Here is a 20,443-nt window from a genome sequence, read left to right on the forward strand (position 1 = left end):
ACTTTCAGATGATAACACTCTCGCCTATTATGCCTCCTCCTGCAAACCATTGGGGCCTCTCAACTGTGCCCGTCCCCTGATGGTTGTGTGGGTTTTTCTCCTGCTGCCTCCTCATGGTTGTGGGTTGTTCTCCTGCTGCTTCCTGATGGTTGTGGCTTTTCAAGCCAGGAAGAGGTCCCTTGGGACACTTCCCTTCAAGGTTTGTCAGTCTGCAACTGGGTACTAGCCAGTGGCTGAAGGAGCCACAGGCTGCTGGTTGTAGGGCTTCACAGTCTTTATTAGTCACGGAAACTAATTCAGGGAGACCCTTCCAGTCATCTAAACCCTGTAAAGAGAAGAAAGACAAAAAGAAGTCTTCAAAGATGGAGATTCCAGTGGCCCCCACACTACCAGATTCCATGTGTTGCGTAAGTGACAGAGATGGTAATCCCTGTGGTCCCTGGGGCTCCAGATTGCACCACACAACATGTCTCAGACCCTATGAGTGTTGATATCATTACCTCTCAACCGGTGACAGCACCCTGGGACACAACCTCCTTGGTCCTTTCCCACGCTTCAGTGCACTGAAAGTATGATTCTTCAGTGGAACTGGTTTTTCCACCACCTGACTGAGTTCGACATCTCTTAAGCTCCTCCCCTGCTTTCTGCATTGCTGTTCTGGAAATCTGGTTTCCGGCAATGCAGACGTCTGCCCATTGTGGCTACAGGGAATATTTTAAGAAGCTTGCTGACTGTGATAGGGTGTAGGATGGAGTTTGCACATATGTTCTGAACTCTGTATATAATGAACTTGTGCCTCTTGATACAACTTTGTAGGCTGTGGCTGTTCGGGTAAGGGCATTTCAGGATTTTACTCTCTGTAATGTTTGTTTCCCTCCCAATTGTGGAGTGCCCCAGAAATACTGTCTGCATAGGTTTCACGGCTCCCCCCACCTTTTCTAATCTTGGTGACTTCTACGTCCATAACCCTTCGTTGGATGGAACATTGGAAACTTACTGGCAATCTCGACCTCTGTCTCTTGAATACTGGTGCCTCCGCATACTTAATTGATCTTTCTATTTGCAGGCCTGGTCTTCTCCTATCCATGCACTAGTGGATCCATGATGACCTGTATGGTAGTGATCAGTTTCCGATCTTCCTGTCTTTCCCTCAGCATAACTCCCCTGGGCACATGCTCAAATGGGCTCTGCACAGTGCTGACTGGTATGCTTTCATCTCCTCTGTCATTCTTAACTCCCCACTACATTAAGGCATTGACATGGCTGTAAAGTGCAACAGCAGCCGACTTAGCAATTCCCTGTTCTTTGGGATAGAAGGAAGATAGTACCTTGGTAGACCTCAGAAATTGCTGAGATCATTAGAGATTGCAGGCAAGCTCTCCAGCTCCATAAGCGGCGTCCATTGATGTAGTACCTCATTGCCATTGAATGGCTCTGTGCCAGGGTTTGCCACTTAATAAAATGACAGAAGCAAGAATGGTGGGAATGGTACATTTTAACCTTTGAACCACGTACACCTCCTTCACAGGTTTTAGTAAAGATCTGACACCACTAGGAATACCAGTCCTCTGCAGGTGTACCTGGTATTTATTGAACTGTGCTGTTTTCACTGTGCTGTTTTGCTCTGCATTATGATTGAGCTTTGTGTCTGAGGACTAACAACCTGCCTTTTGTGTCCATAAACAGAGGGTGTAGTGATTGCACTTACCTTTCACTGCACACGAACTGGAGCTCTAAAATGTTCCATTCAGTGAGTTGGAATTCTTCAATGCCTTATCCCTTTGCCCTGTTACAGCCCTGGGGTCAGACCACATCGACAACCAAATCAGTGGATTGTCAGCATCATCTGCTTACCATCTCCAATCGTATCTGGAGCGGGGGTGAATTCACTTCCCAGTGGTGAGAAAGCATCATTGTCCTGGTACTGAAACGGGTTATGTGTCCCCTAGAGATAGACAGCTATCGTCCATTTAGTCTCACCAATATTCTCTGCAAGTCATCCATGGTGAGCCGCTGGCTGTGTTGGCTCCTTGAGTCTCTGGGCCTTCCGGCTCATTCCCAGACTGATTTTTGCCAAGGTTTTTCTGCTGCTGTTAATTTTGTTTGGATTAAGTCTGCCATCTGATCAGCTTCTGACTGACGTCAACACCTTATTGCTCTCGTCTTCAACCTACAAAAGGCTTATGAGGCAACATGGTAACACCACATTCTCACTACCTTGCATTAGTGGTGTCACCGGGGCCCACTTCCACTTTTTGTCTAGAACTTCTTGTCACACTTTACTTTCTTGGGTTCAGGTTGATGCTTCCCACAGTACCCCACTGCCCCATACCGAAGAGAATGGGGTCTTGCAGGCCTCTGTGTCAAGTGTCCCTCACTTTCGAGAGACCATCAATGGTGTGACAGCAGCTGTGGGGTCTACAGTATCACAGTAGTACAGCCGTGTTCTTCTTGCTTCATGGTTATTTCCTTTATTTTTGTTCACTGTGAGATACTGAGGACAATTTGGGGGAAAAATTGATGGCACAGATTCAACTCAAAAGTTATGCCATTGTTTTTCATCCAGATTTTGCATCGAAGCATTTGGTACATTTAAAAATATCTCCGTTTGGAAAATGTAGTTCGCAGACCTGAATACCATTTAAAAAATAATGGTTAATTAAACGCTCATTCAAATGCATTACATCCACAGCTTGTGGTCTTGTGGTAGCGTTCTCGCTTCACACGAAGGGGTCCCTGGATCGATTCCAGGCGGGGTCAGGGATTTTCGCTGCCTCGAGATGACTGGGTGTTGTGCCATCTTCATCATCATCATTCATCCCCATTACGGTCGGAGGAAGGCAATGGCAAACCACCTCCGCTAGGACCTTGCCTAGTCAGCGGTGCGGGTCTCCTGCATCGTCTCCTACACTGCTCGGAGTATGGGACCTCATCATCATCATCAAATGTATTACGTCTCACAAATTAGAAACTACATACTATTGTTTTTAGGGGATATAACTTGTTAAAGCCTGACACAATTTATTGCAACACAGCTGACTACTCTCCATAAGCTTTTGTTACTAACATGCAGGTCAAATAAATAGTGTCTTTGAGACATTCAAAAGTAACATAGAAAATGTGGCTGCCTATCTATGCATCTGTGAAACACTTCATGCTGAACTTACAGGTCAACATTTGTTTATCAAGAAGACTGATGACACAAAATCATTACCGGTACCTGATTGAAATGATGTATGTGACTCCAAAAGGTATAAATAAATCAGAAAGAAATGTAAAAAATTGTTTACAAATGCAGCACTACCCCATTTACTTACTTCAGAATATTTGTTTGGTGAAAACACAGCCCTATGAATTGTGGCAATCCACTAATGACAAAGATTTTCATCTTTAGGAAGGAAAACCAACTTGAGTCCATTTAAATATTTCCTTTACAGTGAGGAACATAACACCTATACTCAGCCAGGTGGTGCAGTGGTAAGCACACTGAACTCTCATTTGGGAGGATGATGGTTCAAACCCACATCTGGCCATCCTGAGTTAGATTTTCCATTATTTCCCTAAATCACTTTAGGAAAATGCTGTAATGGTTCCTTTGAAAGGGCATTTCCGACTACCTTCCCCATCCTTCCCTAATCCAATGGGACCAATGACCTCACTGTTTGGTCCCCTCCCCCCCAAATCAACCAACCAACCAACAATACTTGTACACCATTGTGAAACCTATCACTAAAACTGGGATAATCTCAAAACCACAATAAGTGTCACACATGTAGCAACACTATAGGTTCACTCATGACCGCACTGTGTGGAATGCCTATGCATTGTGGCATCACCAAAGACTTAAGACATAATGCTGGGCTTTCTGTAGAGTTGGTTTAGTCAACCCCAATTTACTTGGTGCTGCCTCATCTGAAGCTCCACTTGTAACCCACATCACACTTTCTCACACTTCTGTCATATCCTTTTTCCCTGTGCACTGTGCCACAACAAACATAGCATAAACAGCTACTTTGCCATGTGGGTCATTTGTCTACTTCCTTCCAGAATAAGTTTCTCTGAACTGAGCAAATGGAGAATTTTCTCTCCAGCATTTCCTGCATTCAATTAATCGCCCTGACCCAAAACTCTGCTAACCTGCTTCCCTCTGCTTCACTGTAACTTTCCCTTCTTTCTTCTGTTCACTCCACTCCTTCCCTGTCCAAATCATGTACTGCCTCCTCCCACAATCTTCCTGTGCCCCCCCGCCCCTGCCCTCTGAATCCTTTCTGTATTGTTGAGTAGCCACTGAGCCATCTACTGAAAGACTTACCTTGCTCTATCCCACTACCCCTTCCGTGCCCCTCCCCACCTCCATAAGCCCAGGCAACTGCTTTCAGTAATCAGTGTGCATTAGTGTGGTTGCGTGAGTGAATGTGTGTAGTTATGCTAGAAAAAGAGCAATTTCTTGAAAGCTAGTGCAAATACTGTTTTCTGCCATGTGTTTCTGTGCTCCACATGTCAGTCCTCTATAGGTGATGAATTGTCTTTCCCTTAACGAACATATTATACATATTCTGTTCTATCTTGCCCTTCCCAGTCAGTCTTGTCCTTTTTGCACATCCCCTGCCTCCTTGCCCTTCTCCAATCTCCCGTCCATCCTCTTGGCCATTTCTGCATTCACTTCTGTTCCTCTCATTCTTTTCTCTGTTTTTCCCACTGCCTGCCCTCACCCTTGTCTCCCATTCCTCCACTCCGCCCACCTCTACATCCACTCCCCCCCCCCTCAACCTCTCCCCCTCCCCCCCTTCAACCTCCCCCCTCTCCTTTACCTCCCCCCTCTCCTTTCCATTCTTCTTTCCTCCCTTCTCATCTTTTGGCCTTCTAAATTGTGACTGAACATAGTTTGTATGGAGTGAACTCAGCATGAACAACCAGCTTAGAATTAACTTGGCGATAAAAAAACGAAATTGGCACGCTTTCAGCAAAACACCATTAACAGTATGTATGTGCCACTGAAAGAAATTTTGTTTTATTCACGGTGTAAATTTATCTAAATTTTTCAGGTCTCACAGTCAGAGAAATCTGAGCTTAGTTCTCAGCCTGTTCTTGCAGAGAAGGAAAGTCCTGGGAAACCAACTGATTCTTTGGGCTCGAATGGAGTAGAAGAAAAAGATGAAAAAGATGACACAAATGAGCAACAGTCTTCTTTGTTGCCGACGCCACCTATGCCACACAATTGGTTGGATCCATCCAGAAAACATTTTGAGTCAGGTAGGTCATATTCCTCTAAGAAATCTCATTCTTAAACACTTTTTAAATGTATTAACATGTGCAGATACACTTAAACATGCAAATTTAAGCTGTAATTGGTTTGTATATTTAAAAAAAAGGCTGTCTGAAATACTGCAGTGGACAGTGTGTGCTCTTGTTAGGACGACATACATACTTTATGTAAAAGGGCATGCTTGTCTCTAACAGTAACCTTTGTTTCAGAAAAACCATGTCTAATAAAACCCATGTAATTTTGCAGATGGACCTGGAGATGATGGTGATGATGATAAAGCAGCCTCAGAGGTAGCTACAAATCATGAAGGACAGGATGGGAGTAATCCAGATACTGCAGAAAGGGAGCAGGAAAATAAAAGCAAAATCTCGGCGTACACACAGGAAAATGAACATGAGAGGCCACCAATATTACCAGAAAAGATATGTTCACCTTTACTGCCAACACCTGTAATGCCAGAAAACTGGTTGGACCCATCAAGATCATCAACTGACAGTAGCTTCACAGCATTTTCTGACAGAGGCCATACAACCCCATTTTTTCAAAGTGAATGTGTTGGTGACGTACCAGCTAGTTCGTTTCTTCCAGAAGCTAATATGAACACTAACATGAATCTGTATGATCATTTTATTCCAGCATCAGATACCACAAATACAGATCCACTCTATCCTCAAGCCTCATTGTTCCCCAATGGTAAGATTAACTGCACAAGTTTTGCCTAGCTTATAAGAGCTCTGAAGTTTGTTAAAATTTCAATCAGGAATGATTTTACCTGGCTGTAAATTAGGTTTAGTGGCTTTAATACTGAGGTATTCATGATAAAAATAATGGAACAGATTAAAGTGAGATACCTTGTTAAACTATTTAGAAGAGACTCATTGATTTTGGTTAATTTGTGCGTATTAACAGGTGAATTATGTCCTAGAAAGTAGCAAGAGAATAGTAAATTATTTAGAGTTAAATTATTAAAAGTCCAAGAAAAGTTCTCTTTTCACCTCCCACAGTGGCTGTGCAAGTAACCTGCCTGTACCCCCTGCGGGTCAGGGTGTTAGAATAGGCCCGAGGTATTCCTGCCTGTACTAAAGGGAGTTTCACACATTTTGGCCTTTGTGATGGTTCCCTGTAGGGTTTGACCTCCATTCTTCAAAATTTTCCCGAAGAGCGAGCCAGTTGGGAAGGGCGCCTTACAAGATGCATTTTGTCCATCGTGCATTGAGATCTTTAGCCCACTTTCTCGTCGTTGCATTGCAGTCCTGCCCATTCTCCATCTCTTGGGCAAGGACACCTTCCTGGGTGCGTTTTTCACCATGCACTATGCAGTGTCGATTTCTGTGAAGACGATGACCATGGACTTCTTTGCGCCTGATATCCAGCACGGTAGCCAGTCCGTTGTGGTGGGGCTGCTATGTACTCTGTTGGTTGTAGCCCCCTGACCACGCAGGGATAGCTCTGTTGATGCTTGCACTGTTAACTCCCCAGGTACGCCAAGGGGTAGATGCCCATCCCCTTGGGGCATCGGGACTACCGGCAATGGCCATCCTGCCAGGTGGCCTTTACTGCGGCTGAGTGGCGTCTGTGGGGAGGGCCCCTGGTTGGAGTGGGTGGCATCAGGGCAGATGACACGTGATGAAGCATAGTCCATCATCTCTTGCTGATGGTGGAACACCAGCAGTCTCTAAGTGATCACGAGCTCAATTCAACGCACAGAAGTACAACCCCAAATAATTCCCCTTCCTGGCTACACCATGGGAGGACCGTCAGGCTAAGGGTGGCAGCTGATCTAATTCGTCCCAGTACATTGTATGTTCGAGAGCTGATGGTGAATCTTTCATGACGATGAAGCCTCAGTTTTCTGTTGAGCATTTAGAGGACAAGTTCGGGGAGATGGAGGGCATGTCCAAAGTGAGATCTGGATCAGTCTTGATTAAAACAGCATCCCCTGTCCAGTCACAGGAGTTACTCGTTTGTGACAAGCTGGGGAGGGGGGGGGGGGTAACCATCATGCCCCATAAGAGCTTAAATATGGTCCAGGATATCATATTTCACAGAGACCTTCTTTTGCAGTCCGATGATGAGCTGCACGCCAATTTAGAGCGACGAGGTGTACATTTCATCCAGCATGTCCACCAGGGTCCGAAGGATAATCAGGTTGCCACTGGTGCCTGCATCTTGGCTTGTGAGGGTGATACATTGCCCGAGAAGGTCAGGGTGATGGTCTACTGGTGTGATGTGAAGCCCTACATCCCTCCCCTGATGTGGTGCTTTAAGTGCTGGAAGTTCGGCCATATGTCTTCCCGCTGTACTTCCAATGTCACATGCCGAGATTGCAGAGGCCCATCACATCCCAATACTCCAGGTGCCCAGCCTTCCATCTGTGTCAACTGCGGAGAGCAACATTCGCCTTGCTCACCTGACTCCAGGATTCTCCAGAAAGAAAGGAAAATCTTGGAGTACAAGACCCTGGATAGACTGATCTACACTAAGGCTAAGAGAAAATTTGAACGCCCGCATCCTGTGCGTATGACATCGTCTTTCGCCGCAGCTACAACAGTTCTGGCACCATCAGCTCCGCCAACCCAGGTCACCTCTCAGAGCCGGAAGGCTACACCTGCCCCTTTGATGGTGGGGGGTCATTTCCCTCCCTGTTGCTCCTGCACCACCTACTTCGGGAGCAACACCCCCCCCCCCCCCCCCAACCATTGGGGAAGTCTGTCCCCACTTCTAAGCCAGAGAAGCGTAAGTCTTCTCTGGCTTCAATTGCTAGGAAGGGGTCCCTTGGGTCACTCCCTCCCCGGGTTTCTTCTAGTGGGAAAGATGACACCCGCCAGTGGCGGAAGAGCCCAAAAGTAGCTGGTCGTAGGGCTTCATGCTCATCCTCAGTCCTGGAGACTGAGCCAGTGAAGTCCTCCCAGCCAGGGGAACCCAAGGAGCAGCGAGAGAAATCCAAAACGAAAACCCCTAAGACCAAGGAAATTGCGTTGGCATCCACACCACCGCTACCTACAAGCTCTGTGACTGAGGATAGGGTGGTGATTTTGACATCCGCTGAGGAGCCAGACCCTCAGACACAATGGATATAGACTGCTCAGGCAGTAAATTGGTGGCAGCAGGTGGCTCTGAGGCCTCATTGGGTGTTCCATGCCTCCTCCAGTGGAATTGTGGTGGTTTTTTCCTCCGCCTGGCTGAGCTACGGCAACTATTACGCTTTACACCTGCTATTTTCTGCATTGCCCTCCAGGAAACCTAGTTCCCAGAAATGTGGACCCCTGCCCTCCGCAGCTATAAGGAATATTACAGGAACCGTAGCGACTATAATAGAGTGTCAGGTGGAGTTTGCATTTATGTCCTAAACTAGGTCTATAGTGAACATGTGCCCCTTCAAACCACTCTTGAAGCTGTGGCTGTCAGAATAAGGACGACACAGGAAATAACTGTCTGCAATGTATATCTTCCTCCAGATGGTGCAGTACTCCTGAATGTATTAGCTGCACTGATTGATCATTCCTTAAACCTCTCCTGCTTCTGGGAGATTTTAATGCCCATAACCCATTGTGGGGTGTACCATGCTCACTGGCCGAGGCAGAGATGTCGGAACTTTACTGTCGCAATTCGACCTCTGCCTCTTAAATACTGGGGCCACTACACATTTCAGTGTGGCTCATTGTAGTTACTCGGCCATTGATTTATCAATTTGCAACCCAGGACTTCTCCCATCTATCCACTGGAGAGCATATGACGACCTGTGTGGCAGTGATCACTTCCCCATCTTCCTGTCACAGCCCCGGCGTCAGGTACATGGACGCCTGCCCAGATGAGCTTTGAACAAGGCGGACTGGGGAGCTGTCACCGCTGAATCTCCGCCACACAGTAACATCGATGTGATGGTTGAGCAGGTGACTAGCACAATTGTTTCTGCAGCAGAAAGCGTGGTCCCTCACTCTTTAGGGTGCCAGAGGTGTAAGACAGTCCCTTGGTGGTTGCCGGAAGTCGCTGAAGCATTAAGGAGCGTCGGCGAGCTGCACAGCAGCATAAGTGGCACCCTTCTCTGGAGCACCTCATAACCTTTAAACGGCTCTGTGCCCTTGTTCGCTACCTTATCAAACAATGGAAGGAGGAGTGTTGGGAGAGATACGTCTCCACCATTGGGTGCTACAAGTCACCTTCCCAAGTCTGGGCAAAGATCAAATGTCTTTTCGGGTACCAGGCCTCAACAGCTGTCCCCGGTGTTACCATAAATGGCGAGTTATGTACCGACGCTAACGCAATTGCCGAGCACTTTGTTGCTGAGCACTTTGCTCGAGCCTCTGCATCGGAGAATTACCCCCGAGCCTTTCGCACACTCAAACAGCGGCTGGAAGGGAACGTCCTCTCATTCACTACACGTTCCAGTGAATCCTATAATGCCCCATTTACAGAGTGGGAGCACCTCAGTGCCCTTGCGCCCCGACACAGCTCCTGGCCTGATCACATCCACAGCCAGATGATTAAACATCTCTCATCTGACTATAAGTGACATCTTCTCGTCATTTTCAACCGGATCTGGTGCGATGGCGTCTTTTCATCACAGTGGCGGAAGAGCACCATTATTCTGGTGCCCAAACCCGATTAAACCCCACTTGATGTGGATAGCTATTGGCCCATCAGCCTCACCAATGTTCTGTGTAATCTGCTGGAATGTATGGTATGTCGGCGATTGGTTTGGGGCATGGAGTCATGTGGCTTGCTGGCTCCATGTCGGGGCGGCTTCCGCCACGGTCACTGTACCACTGATAATGTTGTGTCCATCGAGTCTGCCATCTGAACAGCCTTTTCCAGACGGCAACACCTGATTGGCTGTTTTTTGTGTAAAGCATACGACATGACTTGGTGACATCATATCCTTGCCACATTGTATGAGTGGGGTCTTCGGAGACCACTCCTGATTTTTATCCAAAACTTCCTGTCGTTCCGTACTTTCCGTGTCCAAGTTGGTGACTCCCATAGTTCCATCCATATCCAGGAGAATGAAGTCCCGCAGGGTTCTGTATTGAGTGTCTCTCTATTTTTAGTGGCCATTAACGGTCTAGCAGCAGATGTCGGGCCCTCCGTCTCACCTTCTCTCTATGCAGACAACTTCTGCATTTTGTACTGCTGCTCCAGTACTGTTGTTGCTGAGTGGCACCTCCAGGGAGCCATCCACAAGGCACAGTCATGGGCTCTAGCCCGTGGCTTCCAGTTTTCAGCCGCAAAGTCATGTGTCATGCACTTCTGTCGGCATCATATCCAGAACCTGCACTTAACCTTAATGACGATCCACTTACTGTAGTGGATACACATCAATTCCTAGGGCTGGTTTTCAACGCTTGATTGACTTGGCTCCCTCATCTTTGTCAGCTTAAGCAGAAGTGCTGGCAGCACGTTAATGCCCTCCGTTGCCTTAGCAACACCAATTGGGGTGCAACACCAATTGCTGTACGCTGCTGCAGTCTAGAGCCCTTGTCCAATCCCGAATTGACTATGGGAGTGTGGTTTATGGTTTGGCAGCGCCTTCAGCATTGCAGTTACTTGACCCTGTGCACCACTGTGGGGTTCGATTAGCGACAGGAGCTTTTAGGACAAGTCCGGTGACCAGCATACTGGTGGAGGCTGGTGTCCCTCCACTACAGATCAGAGGTGCGCAACTGCTTGCCAGTTACACAGCACACATTCATAGTTCCCCTGAGGATCCGAAGTACCGTCTCCTTTCCCGCACGTGGCAGTTCATCTCCCGCATCGGCGGCCCAGATCGGGGCTAATGATTGCGGTTCGTGTGTGGTCTCTCCGAACTGGAGTCCTTCCCTTTACCACCTCTACTTGTGGTCTGTTCATGTACGCCTCCATGGTGTACACCTGGGCCACTGCTTCATCTGGACCTTTTTCATGGTCCTAAGGACTCTGTTAACCCCGCCGCTCTCCGCTGTCTCTTCCTCTCGATTCTTGACATGTTCTGGGGCTCTGAAATGGTTTACACCGATGGCTCAATGGCTGATGTTCACGTAGGCTTTGCATATATTCATGGAGGACATAAGAGCAGCACTCCTTGCCAGTTGCCTGCAGTGTTTTCACTGCAGAGCTGGCGGCCATATCTCATGCTCTTGAGTACATCCGCTCATGCTCTGGCGAGTCATTTCTGCTGTGTACTCATTGAGCAGCTTACAAGCTATCGACCAGTGCTACCCTCGTCACCCTCTGGTAGTGTCCATTCCCTAGTCCATCTATGCCCTGGAACAGTCCCGCCGTTCCATGGTGTTTGTGTGGACCCCAGGACACATTGGAATCCCCGGCAATGAACTTGTCAACAGGCTGGCCAAACAGGTGACGCGGAAACCGCTTTTGGAGATAGGCATCTGCGAAGCTGACCTGCGTTCTGTCTTACACCACAGGGTTTTCCAGCTTTGGGAGACGGAATGGCATAACAGCACACACAACAAACTGTGTGTAATTAAGGAGATTATGAATGTGTGGAAGTCTCCCATGCAGGCCTCTTGCAGGGAATCAGTTGTCCTCTGCCAGCTCCTCATTGACCGTACGTGGCTAACACACGGTTACCTACTGTGTCACGAGGACCCACCTCAGTGTCGCTGTGGCTCCCAAATGACAGTCATCCACCTTTTGCTGGACTGCCCGCTTTCAGCTGCTCTGCAGCTGACTTTTAAGTTTCCCAGCACCCTGCCTTCGATGTTAGGTGACAATGCCTTCACATCAGCTTTAGTTTTACATTTTATCCGTGAAAGTGGGTTTTATACTTCTATGTAGGTTTTAGCGCATGTCCTTTGTACCTCTGTGTCCTCCACCCTAATGCTTTCAGGGTGGTGGTTTTAATGTGTTGCAGAGTGACTGGCTTTCCCTTTTTGTTCTCGTGGTTGGCCAGCCGCTGTAATCTGCTTTCATGTTTTACTCTCTTCTGTTTCTAGCATCTGTCTGTTGTTTTCTTGTCCTCTTTTGTTCCTTTTAGTGTTCGTAGCTTCCCTTTGTTCTTGTGGCTTTTCCTTTCTTTCTGTTTTGTGTTATATGTTTCGTCCGTTTTATTCTCACACTTGTGACATTGTTTTACTAGGAACAAGGGACCAATGACCTCGTTGTTTGGTCCCTTCTGCCTTTAAACCATCCAACCAGTAACCTGCCTGTCATAAGAGATATTTTACTGCATTTCAGGGCTGGCAATTCTGGATTTGGTTTATGTGCCTTTGTTGCTGTAATTGGTTAATGATGAACCAGACCTTAAATCTGTTTTATTTTTTTCACAAGTTACATTTCCGTTCTGTTGTGTAAACATCTGACATATTAAGGGAGAGTAGGTGTCTCTTTCAAATAACTTACACTAAATGACCTTGATGAAACATGTATTACTGTGCAAACTAAACTGGTAACCTGGCCAAGGTGACAGCACTCTCATCGTAATGTCCCAGAAGCAAGGAGGGAAGGAAGCAATAGCATATGCTCCATACTATCACAAATGGAGTGCTGCAAAGCCCAAGAGTGAGGGCAGGTAGTGGAAATGGGAGAAAAGAATGAGAGGAAAAGAAGTGAGTGCAGAAATGGCCAAGGGGATGGAGGGGAGAGTGGAGAAGGGCAAGGAGGCAGGGGATAGTTGAAATACGGCTTTGACACAAGTTGAAAATATGATCACTATTTTTTCTTATTTACTTAAATTTGCCATATTTCGTGACAGTACCTTTTCCATTAAACGTTTATACGGCGATATAGTCTTGGCTTCAGTTGTCTGAGAATGATTCCACAATGCATCTTTGTTGGTTGCAGAATTGACGTGGTTCAACGTGTTTCTCTCATTTTGGTGTTTCAAATACAGTTTCTTCAAATGTAATTTCTTCTTTTTAGTTAATACAAAAATAATAGTAACATACTTCAAATTGTTCTTCCGACAACACCATGGTCAACACACACCAAGAGTTAGCTGCCGAAGTGCCGACTTACTATCGTCAAAGAAGACTCCAACGTCAAAAATGTTTTACACCACACACAATCTTCCAGTTGTAATCAGTCTCTCTGCTAATCTTCGATACAATCAATATGCTTTTACTCTCAAAAACAGAAGTAAATTAACATATAATAAGACAAATTATAATAAATTCTGACAAAAATATAAGAAAACATTTAAATTCGGTATCAACAAATACGGTAAAGAAAACAACATCTCCCAGATCCATTACATAGTGCAGAAAGTACAAGTGGGACAGGGAAGGGCAAGAAAGAACAGGATATGTAAAACATGTAAATTAAGGTAAAGGCAACCAGTCACCTACAGAGGACTGATGTGTGGAGCTCAGAATGCGACTGAGTGAAGTGCCAGAGCAGAATGTACAAAATTTCTCACACTGGATGCTCATGACACTTTGCTGGCAGTATGCGTAAAACTACCTTACTCTGTGAAATCGCTATTTTCCACAGTGATGACTGTTCATTCATCTGCTGTTTGACATGTATGATAGTGCTGGCTTTGTGTTCAAATCTGTGGCAACTGATTTTATTGTATTTTCAGTTTCCTCATCTGTCACAGACTCCCCACCATTAGGCCTGACACACCTTTTCTGGCATGATAACATAGCCTTTAAAGTTTTCATATGTCACAACACTAGAAACTAATATCGTAGTTGCAAAAGCAGTTGGCTTGCATGTCCTAGTGGTCAGCATTTGTAACGTAGTGAGGACGACTGCAAAGCTGTTTGAATATAAAAACAGTGAAATTGATGTGCAAGTCATTGGAGTAGTGTTACGTGAGAAGGCTAGCACCAGACAAGAGCATCAGCAGGTTTTTTTTTTTTTTTTTTGTGTGTGTGTGGGGGGGGGGGGGGGGGGGGGGGGGGGGAGAGAAATTGGTTGGTAGAGAGTGAAATTCTTGCATTATGACAATGGGTCTTGTTTTTTGAGAGAGTCCAGACAAGTTTTATAGGAGTTAGATTTAGATGGTGTGGAAGCAGTGAGAACCATGTTGCTGGTTGAATAAAGAAGAGTAGTGAGATACTCCTTAATTAATGCCAAAAGTTTATTTTTCATTGTCTCGCGGTATTCTTAATTTTTTCCTGACCATTTATACATGGTAATCATAAGTTCTCTGTTACAGTCAGAGAGGAGAAAAGATCACTAAAGGAAACTTTGCATTCACAACAATGAAACATTTACCTGGAACTGTTGCAAAACGTGTCATTCACAGTGGAGTGTATATGGAAATTGAATAATGACTTGTTCATACAGGCACCTTTTAAATCAAATTCCATGTATGAAATACTTTTTCTCAGAGTTGCTTAGTTAGTCTGTAAGTCCTGTTCTGTGTGACAATAGCTATGAAGTTTTTGCAGTGATGGTGTTCTTCATATTGTTCATAATACTGCAGAAATTGCTGTCTAATAGGACATCTATCTAGATCGTCAATGAAATATTTATTGTGTGCATCTGACTTTTTCTCCTTTGGCGCAGATACTAGAACCTCTTCCGTTTGGCTGATGCTTTTGTTGTGTGTCACCTTACCTAGTGCAAGCATTTTGATGTAACACTACTTCAGTGATGACTGAGCAAGGTGACGCAGTGGTTAGCACACTGGGCTAGTGGCCAACCAGGACCACTTGATTCTTCATTAGGTTGAGCTCTAACCCTACATTCTGTGCCAATTTGATAGTGCACAAAATCTGCATGAAAAATCTTGGTAGTTGCCTTCGAATTTACTGGTTTTGCGCTTTAGTTATATCCTAAGGTCATCAGCATACATACGGTATTTAAAGGAGGATGGACCTGATGAAACGTCATTGACATACAATGAAAAGCAAATAGGACCTAATACCAAATCCTTAGGGACACTTGATACTACTTGTCTCTATTGCGGTTTTATGGTGCTGGACCAGGAGGCATTGTTTCTGAGACGTCACATATGGACAAAACCTTTGTACAGCACTTGGAGAGAAATTTAAGCTCCTAAATTTGGCAAGTAAAATATTGAAGATGACAAGAGTCAAAGGCTTTGCTAAAGTGTAAGAAGTAAGATTTCAGTTGTTTTACAGACAAACTGTAAAAGATACAAACACACTGTGCATCTCACTGGTGAGAGGAAAGTTCAGAGGTTTGATGCAGCTGCCCAGCTGTTTGTTGCAATATAGCGACTACACCACAAGGGAAATCATTTTGTGTGTCAGAATTTGCACAAAGTTAATCCACTGTTCAACTGCAACATGCTTACTGCTGTCGATTGAGCAAGAAGCCGCCTGTGCACCAGCAGTTCATTGCATATGCAAAGGAAAGAGCACTGATCAGCCATGCACGTCAGAAGATACGAATTTTGCATTTCAGTTCTCCAGGATATGCCCGGGACACAATTTCTGAATGACTCTTCATTTCTGACGAATCGACATTTCCTATATTTGGTAAAGTAAACTGCCATAATTAAGAATTTGGTGCTCACAAAATCTTGGCATTGTCGTTGAACATGACTCACTGAAACGGGAAGTGTTTTGAGCCATTTCTGTTCACAAGGTTTCTGGATCTTTCTTCTTCATGGAGGAGACTGTGACAGCAATATCATACCTGAACATGCTGCAGAATTGGTTGTTTCCTCAAGTTCATGAAGATTCCAGCAATTTCAGTATTATGCATAGCAATTCACCACCACACTTTCACGTTGAGTAGTGACGTATCCTAACGCCATCATCCCCCGAAGTTTGAAGAGGTGGACAACAAGATCTTGCTCATTGCTTTTGCCTTCTCATGTCACCAGACCTCACACCTCGCAGTATTTTTTTGTGTGGTTACTGAAAAGACAGAGTTTTTGTCCCACCTGTAGCAGCTATTTTCAAGAACTGAGAAATCGAATTATTGAAGCCATTGATTTAGTAAGCAAGGACCTTTTTATTTGTGTGTGGAATGAAATGGACAACCATTTCAATGTTTCTTGAACATCACGTAGTGTACGGTATAGTATCTGTGTGACCATAAAACTTTGAACCTTCCTCTATCCAGTGACATGGCCAGTGTGTTTGTCTTTCATGGTTTCTCTCTAGTAAACAAATGAAATTTGTTCCTCTTTTTTTTAATCACCCTATATGTAATAATTTTCTCTTGGCTATACATTTGTAAGTCTGTCCGTTACCCTTATTAAAGCTTGAGTTGTACTGCAATGTTTGTGAAAACCTGATTATTCTCCATTTGAAGACCTACTGTTGATAAGAAGTTCAGCTATGACTTTCCTGCATTTGTTGTAATTGTCATACAAATTACTCAAACAGCATACAGACTAACATTTTTTGATTCACAGTAAAGGGCACTGAAGTTGAAAATCATATGTCTGCTCTTGTTCACGGAAGATAATTCCTAAGTGCAGATGTGCTCATTGGAAACAAATTTGAATGTAACTACTGGAATGTGCATTAATTGCTATTAAAATGACAATCTCAACCATCCTCATACTGATAGAGAGAAATAAGAACAGCCTTACACTAATTACCTTTCTCCCAATAACCAGCAGAAGAGACAAGGTTTTCCTCCTCCCCCCCCCCCCTCCCCCCCTCCTTCTTTGCACTGCATCTTCGAAGATGAAATTAGTAGAAATAAAAGCAAGGGCAAAGTTGTTGGTACTTTCCACTCCCCTAATGGTTAATGATCCCAAGAGTGACCACTGATCGCTTAGGAGAAGCAGAAAGGTATTAAATTCTTGCTCCAAATTTGTCAAAGTCTAGAAAAAGAAACATCAGTGTAAGATTGAAAATATGGTGTCAATTACACCAAGTCGTAAAGGATTTCAGAAACTTGTTAAGAAACTTCAGAGTTCTACCATAGGAATGGCTCAATATTCTTCTGTTAAAAAGCAGATTTTAAGTTATATGATATCATTACACTTGCAGAATAGATCCGCAACTGTAGAGTTCACTTCAGAAAGGCATTGGGCAAAAAGTAGTTGTGTAGAGATTTATGTATTTTCCTTTCAAGTTTGTACTGCCGAACGAGATGGAGCAATGATTATTACACATGGTCTCACACTTAAGAGGACGACAGTTCAAATCCATATCTGGCCATCCAGATTCTGGTTTTCCATGACCTCCCTAATTAGCTCCAGCCACGTGCTGGAGTGGTTTCTTTGAAAGGGCATGGCCAGTGTACTTCCTTCTTGAAGCATTCCAAGCTTATGCTCTTGCCTCAAATTACTTAGTTGTTGTTAGGATATTAAACCCTAATCTTCCTTTTCTTTCTTTCTTTATATCTTCAAGCCTGTGCTCTAAAATGTATACTGAAATGAAATAGTTGCAGAGCACCAGTATTAAGTGCTAGAATTTTATGATATAACTGATAAAAACCATTTAATATGTGTGAATAACCGAATTTATATATATGGATTCTCAGGACTGCATTTTTAAACAATAATTAAGTTTCCATACTGGTCAAAATAATTTCACTAATTCACTGTTGGTTAGCAGTGGAGACTCACATCTTAACATCTCAAGCTGCATCAGATTCAAGGCCACTAGCTTTCCACAGCAATCACAGGACTGTCCATGAGTGACATCACTGAACCTTAGCCATCACAGAAAATCTCACACTCCACTTAACTGAAACTTCAGCATCCAGTAGGTAACGTCTCTCATTCCTATTTCATAGGCCCTTGGCAGGATCTGCCAACTTATCATTTCACTTACGTGCAGCTGAGCAATAAAGTGCCCATTCAGCGAATCTGAGCTCTTTAGTGTGCTAGCTGAATGCAGAGATGCATCTTCATGACCAGAGAAGATTAATAATCATGTGATCAGACATTCTAACAAGGGAAGCAAGACTCTTATTCTTGAAATCAGTTGCATGTTACAATATGAGAAAGTTCTCTCTTACTGGCAAGAAAGTCCTACTGTCTCTCTTCTTAAGCTTAGCAAGGACCCACACTTTTCACACAGACGTGGGGCAATTGGCAAGACAGACTGACTCTGGAAGATATTGGGAAAGAGGGTAAACTGGTGATTTCTGTGGTGTTTCATGTCACTTGGGATACTGTCTCAATACTAATGGATTTCATGAATTTCAAGCCAACAGTGACCACTTTGTGTGCTTTGACTGCAGTTAAGCGAGTCTTTCATACCCCACTGTTCTAGTCACTGTGTTCTGCACTCTACATAAAGCATACACCATCACTTGGCATCACCACATTCCTTTCACATTCCACATGTGTATAGAACTAAAATTCCACATCCACATTGTAGTGGCGTTCAGCAAACATGTATGAGATCACATAGTATGTCATGCCCTCAGGCATTGCAGTAATGGTCTTATGTCTTCTGTGGGTCACACAGTATCACTCTCACAATTTGCGGATGACTTATACTTCTGCTATTGTGCGACGTCAATGTATGTTGCCGAACAACAGATCCAGGAAGTCATCTGAAATGCACAAGACATCGTCCGAAACATGGCCTTGTTCTCTTAATCAAAATCCCAAGCAACACGTTTTGCTACACTCTGGACAGTTCAGTCCTCAGCTACAATTGGGGAACAATTACTAGAACTGACAAAACAGTGCTTTCTGAGTCTTCTCCGTAATAGCAAATTGATGTGGTAGTCAATATAACTAGAAACAAACTGCATGAAACAGCTCAGTACACTATGGTCCTCAGTAGCACCAACTGAGAAGCTGATGACACACTGGACTCGCATTCAGGTGGATGACGGTTCAAAACTCGCTTCCGACCATCCTTATTTAGGTTTTCCGTGATTCCTTTGGAAGGGCACAGCCGACTCCCTTTCCTGTCCTTCCCCAATCAAGTGGGATCGGTAACCTTGCTAGTTTGGTCCTTCCCCACAATCAATCAATCAACCAACCAACCAACCAACCTAGTCACATGGTTCTTTTACATTTTTATGAGTCACTGTTCTGTGTGGACCATGAGTGCATCACACGTAGTACACAGCTCCATCAGTATGAAGTTTGCTTGATCCGGTCTACCACAGTGATGCAAAGGTGGTGGCTGGAGGTGAGCACAGGCCCATACAACAGTCTACTGACAGAGGCTAGAGTATTTTCATGAAGAGTCTGACACGTAAATTATGCGGTAGAAATCCAGCAGATGCTGACTAATTCATGTTATTCAGGTCTTTCACCATCATCAATACAGATTATTTATGAACTGAGCAGGCAGACAAGTTCTTAGAAGTGACTTCCACAGTGCCTCCATGTTGAGTGACCTGGCCTGTGAAGTGTTTAGACCTGTTTTATGTATCAAAGGAGAACAGTGATCCAACTACCTTCCAGTGACTATTTCACTTGGTTCTAAACAACTATCCAACTTGGAAACTATCTAATCTGATGATTATGGAGTCACCAGTAGCTCTGCACATCAAATCTCTACCAAACACATTTGGTTTGTGTGCTGCGGAAATCAGTTATCACCTGAGCCCTTCATCGCATTATAACTTAGGCGAGTGAAAGCTTAAAAAGAGCTCCCTATTATACTGTTATCCAATGATCTGCTTACATCTTCAAATGTTACACACTGCCATCCAAAATCGAGGACCGGTTAACAGTGCTTCATTGTGCAGGCCATCATATGTAGTTTCCAGGAACAGGTTATACCACACAGTTTGGTTAAAAAAATATTTTTTATCAAATATTGTACACAACAATAACCAATCCCCATTTTCTTTTTTGAATCTCTTTCTCATCCTTTCCACAACAAAGGAATGAGCAGTCATTGTTGTGAAAATGTCAAGGAGTCATCAAAAGTATTGAGTATTTCATATTATTTATTGTGACCTTAAAGCACTGTTTTTAATACATATTACAATTATACTAATAACAGAAATTAGTAATAATAGTAATGAAAATAAACGGACTAATATCATGAAATGAACAATCTATCTATGAAACTTATTTGCCTGTGGGATAGGATTGTAGCATACCAGATTGATCACGCGTGCTCTGCTACACATTTTAAGAACAATGTTACTATAGTGTGTGTTCTCTCCTTGCAAATTTATGTTCCCACAGCATCTAATGACACCTTTTTTGCACATACCAGATGAAAGGCTTCATATATTTTGAAAGGTTATGAGTCAGTTCTTTTAAAATTTGTATGAACGGCCTTTGAGCAACAGTATTTTAGTCTACTGAAGAATGTCTGTCAGTATTACATCTTCCATTAAACTTCACCTGTATAATGGGAAATTTAGAATTGTAAG

General features: G+C 44.1%; 1 protein-coding gene across 3 annotated transcripts in view; it reads left to right on the top strand.

Moving 5' to 3' along the window:
* The window catches only part of LOC126191171 (uncharacterized), a 101,159-nt gene that overhangs the window by 36,988 nt on the left and 43,728 nt on the right, over positions 1–20,443 (top strand). For all 3 annotated transcript variants that reach the window (XM_049931945.1, XM_049931948.1, XM_049931946.1), the window contains 2 exons: positions 5,046–5,253; positions 5,513–5,959. In XM_049931945.1, coding sequence (XP_049787902.1) covers positions 5,046–5,253; positions 5,513–5,959 — 655 coding nt within the window. The remainder of the gene's footprint in view (positions 1–5,045; positions 5,254–5,512; positions 5,960–20,443) is intronic.

The sequence above is a fragment of the Schistocerca cancellata genome, chromosome 6, assembly GCF_023864275.1.
Source record: "Schistocerca cancellata isolate TAMUIC-IGC-003103 chromosome 6, iqSchCanc2.1, whole genome shotgun sequence".
Classification (NCBI taxonomy): domain Eukaryota; kingdom Metazoa; phylum Arthropoda; class Insecta; order Orthoptera; family Acrididae; genus Schistocerca; species Schistocerca cancellata.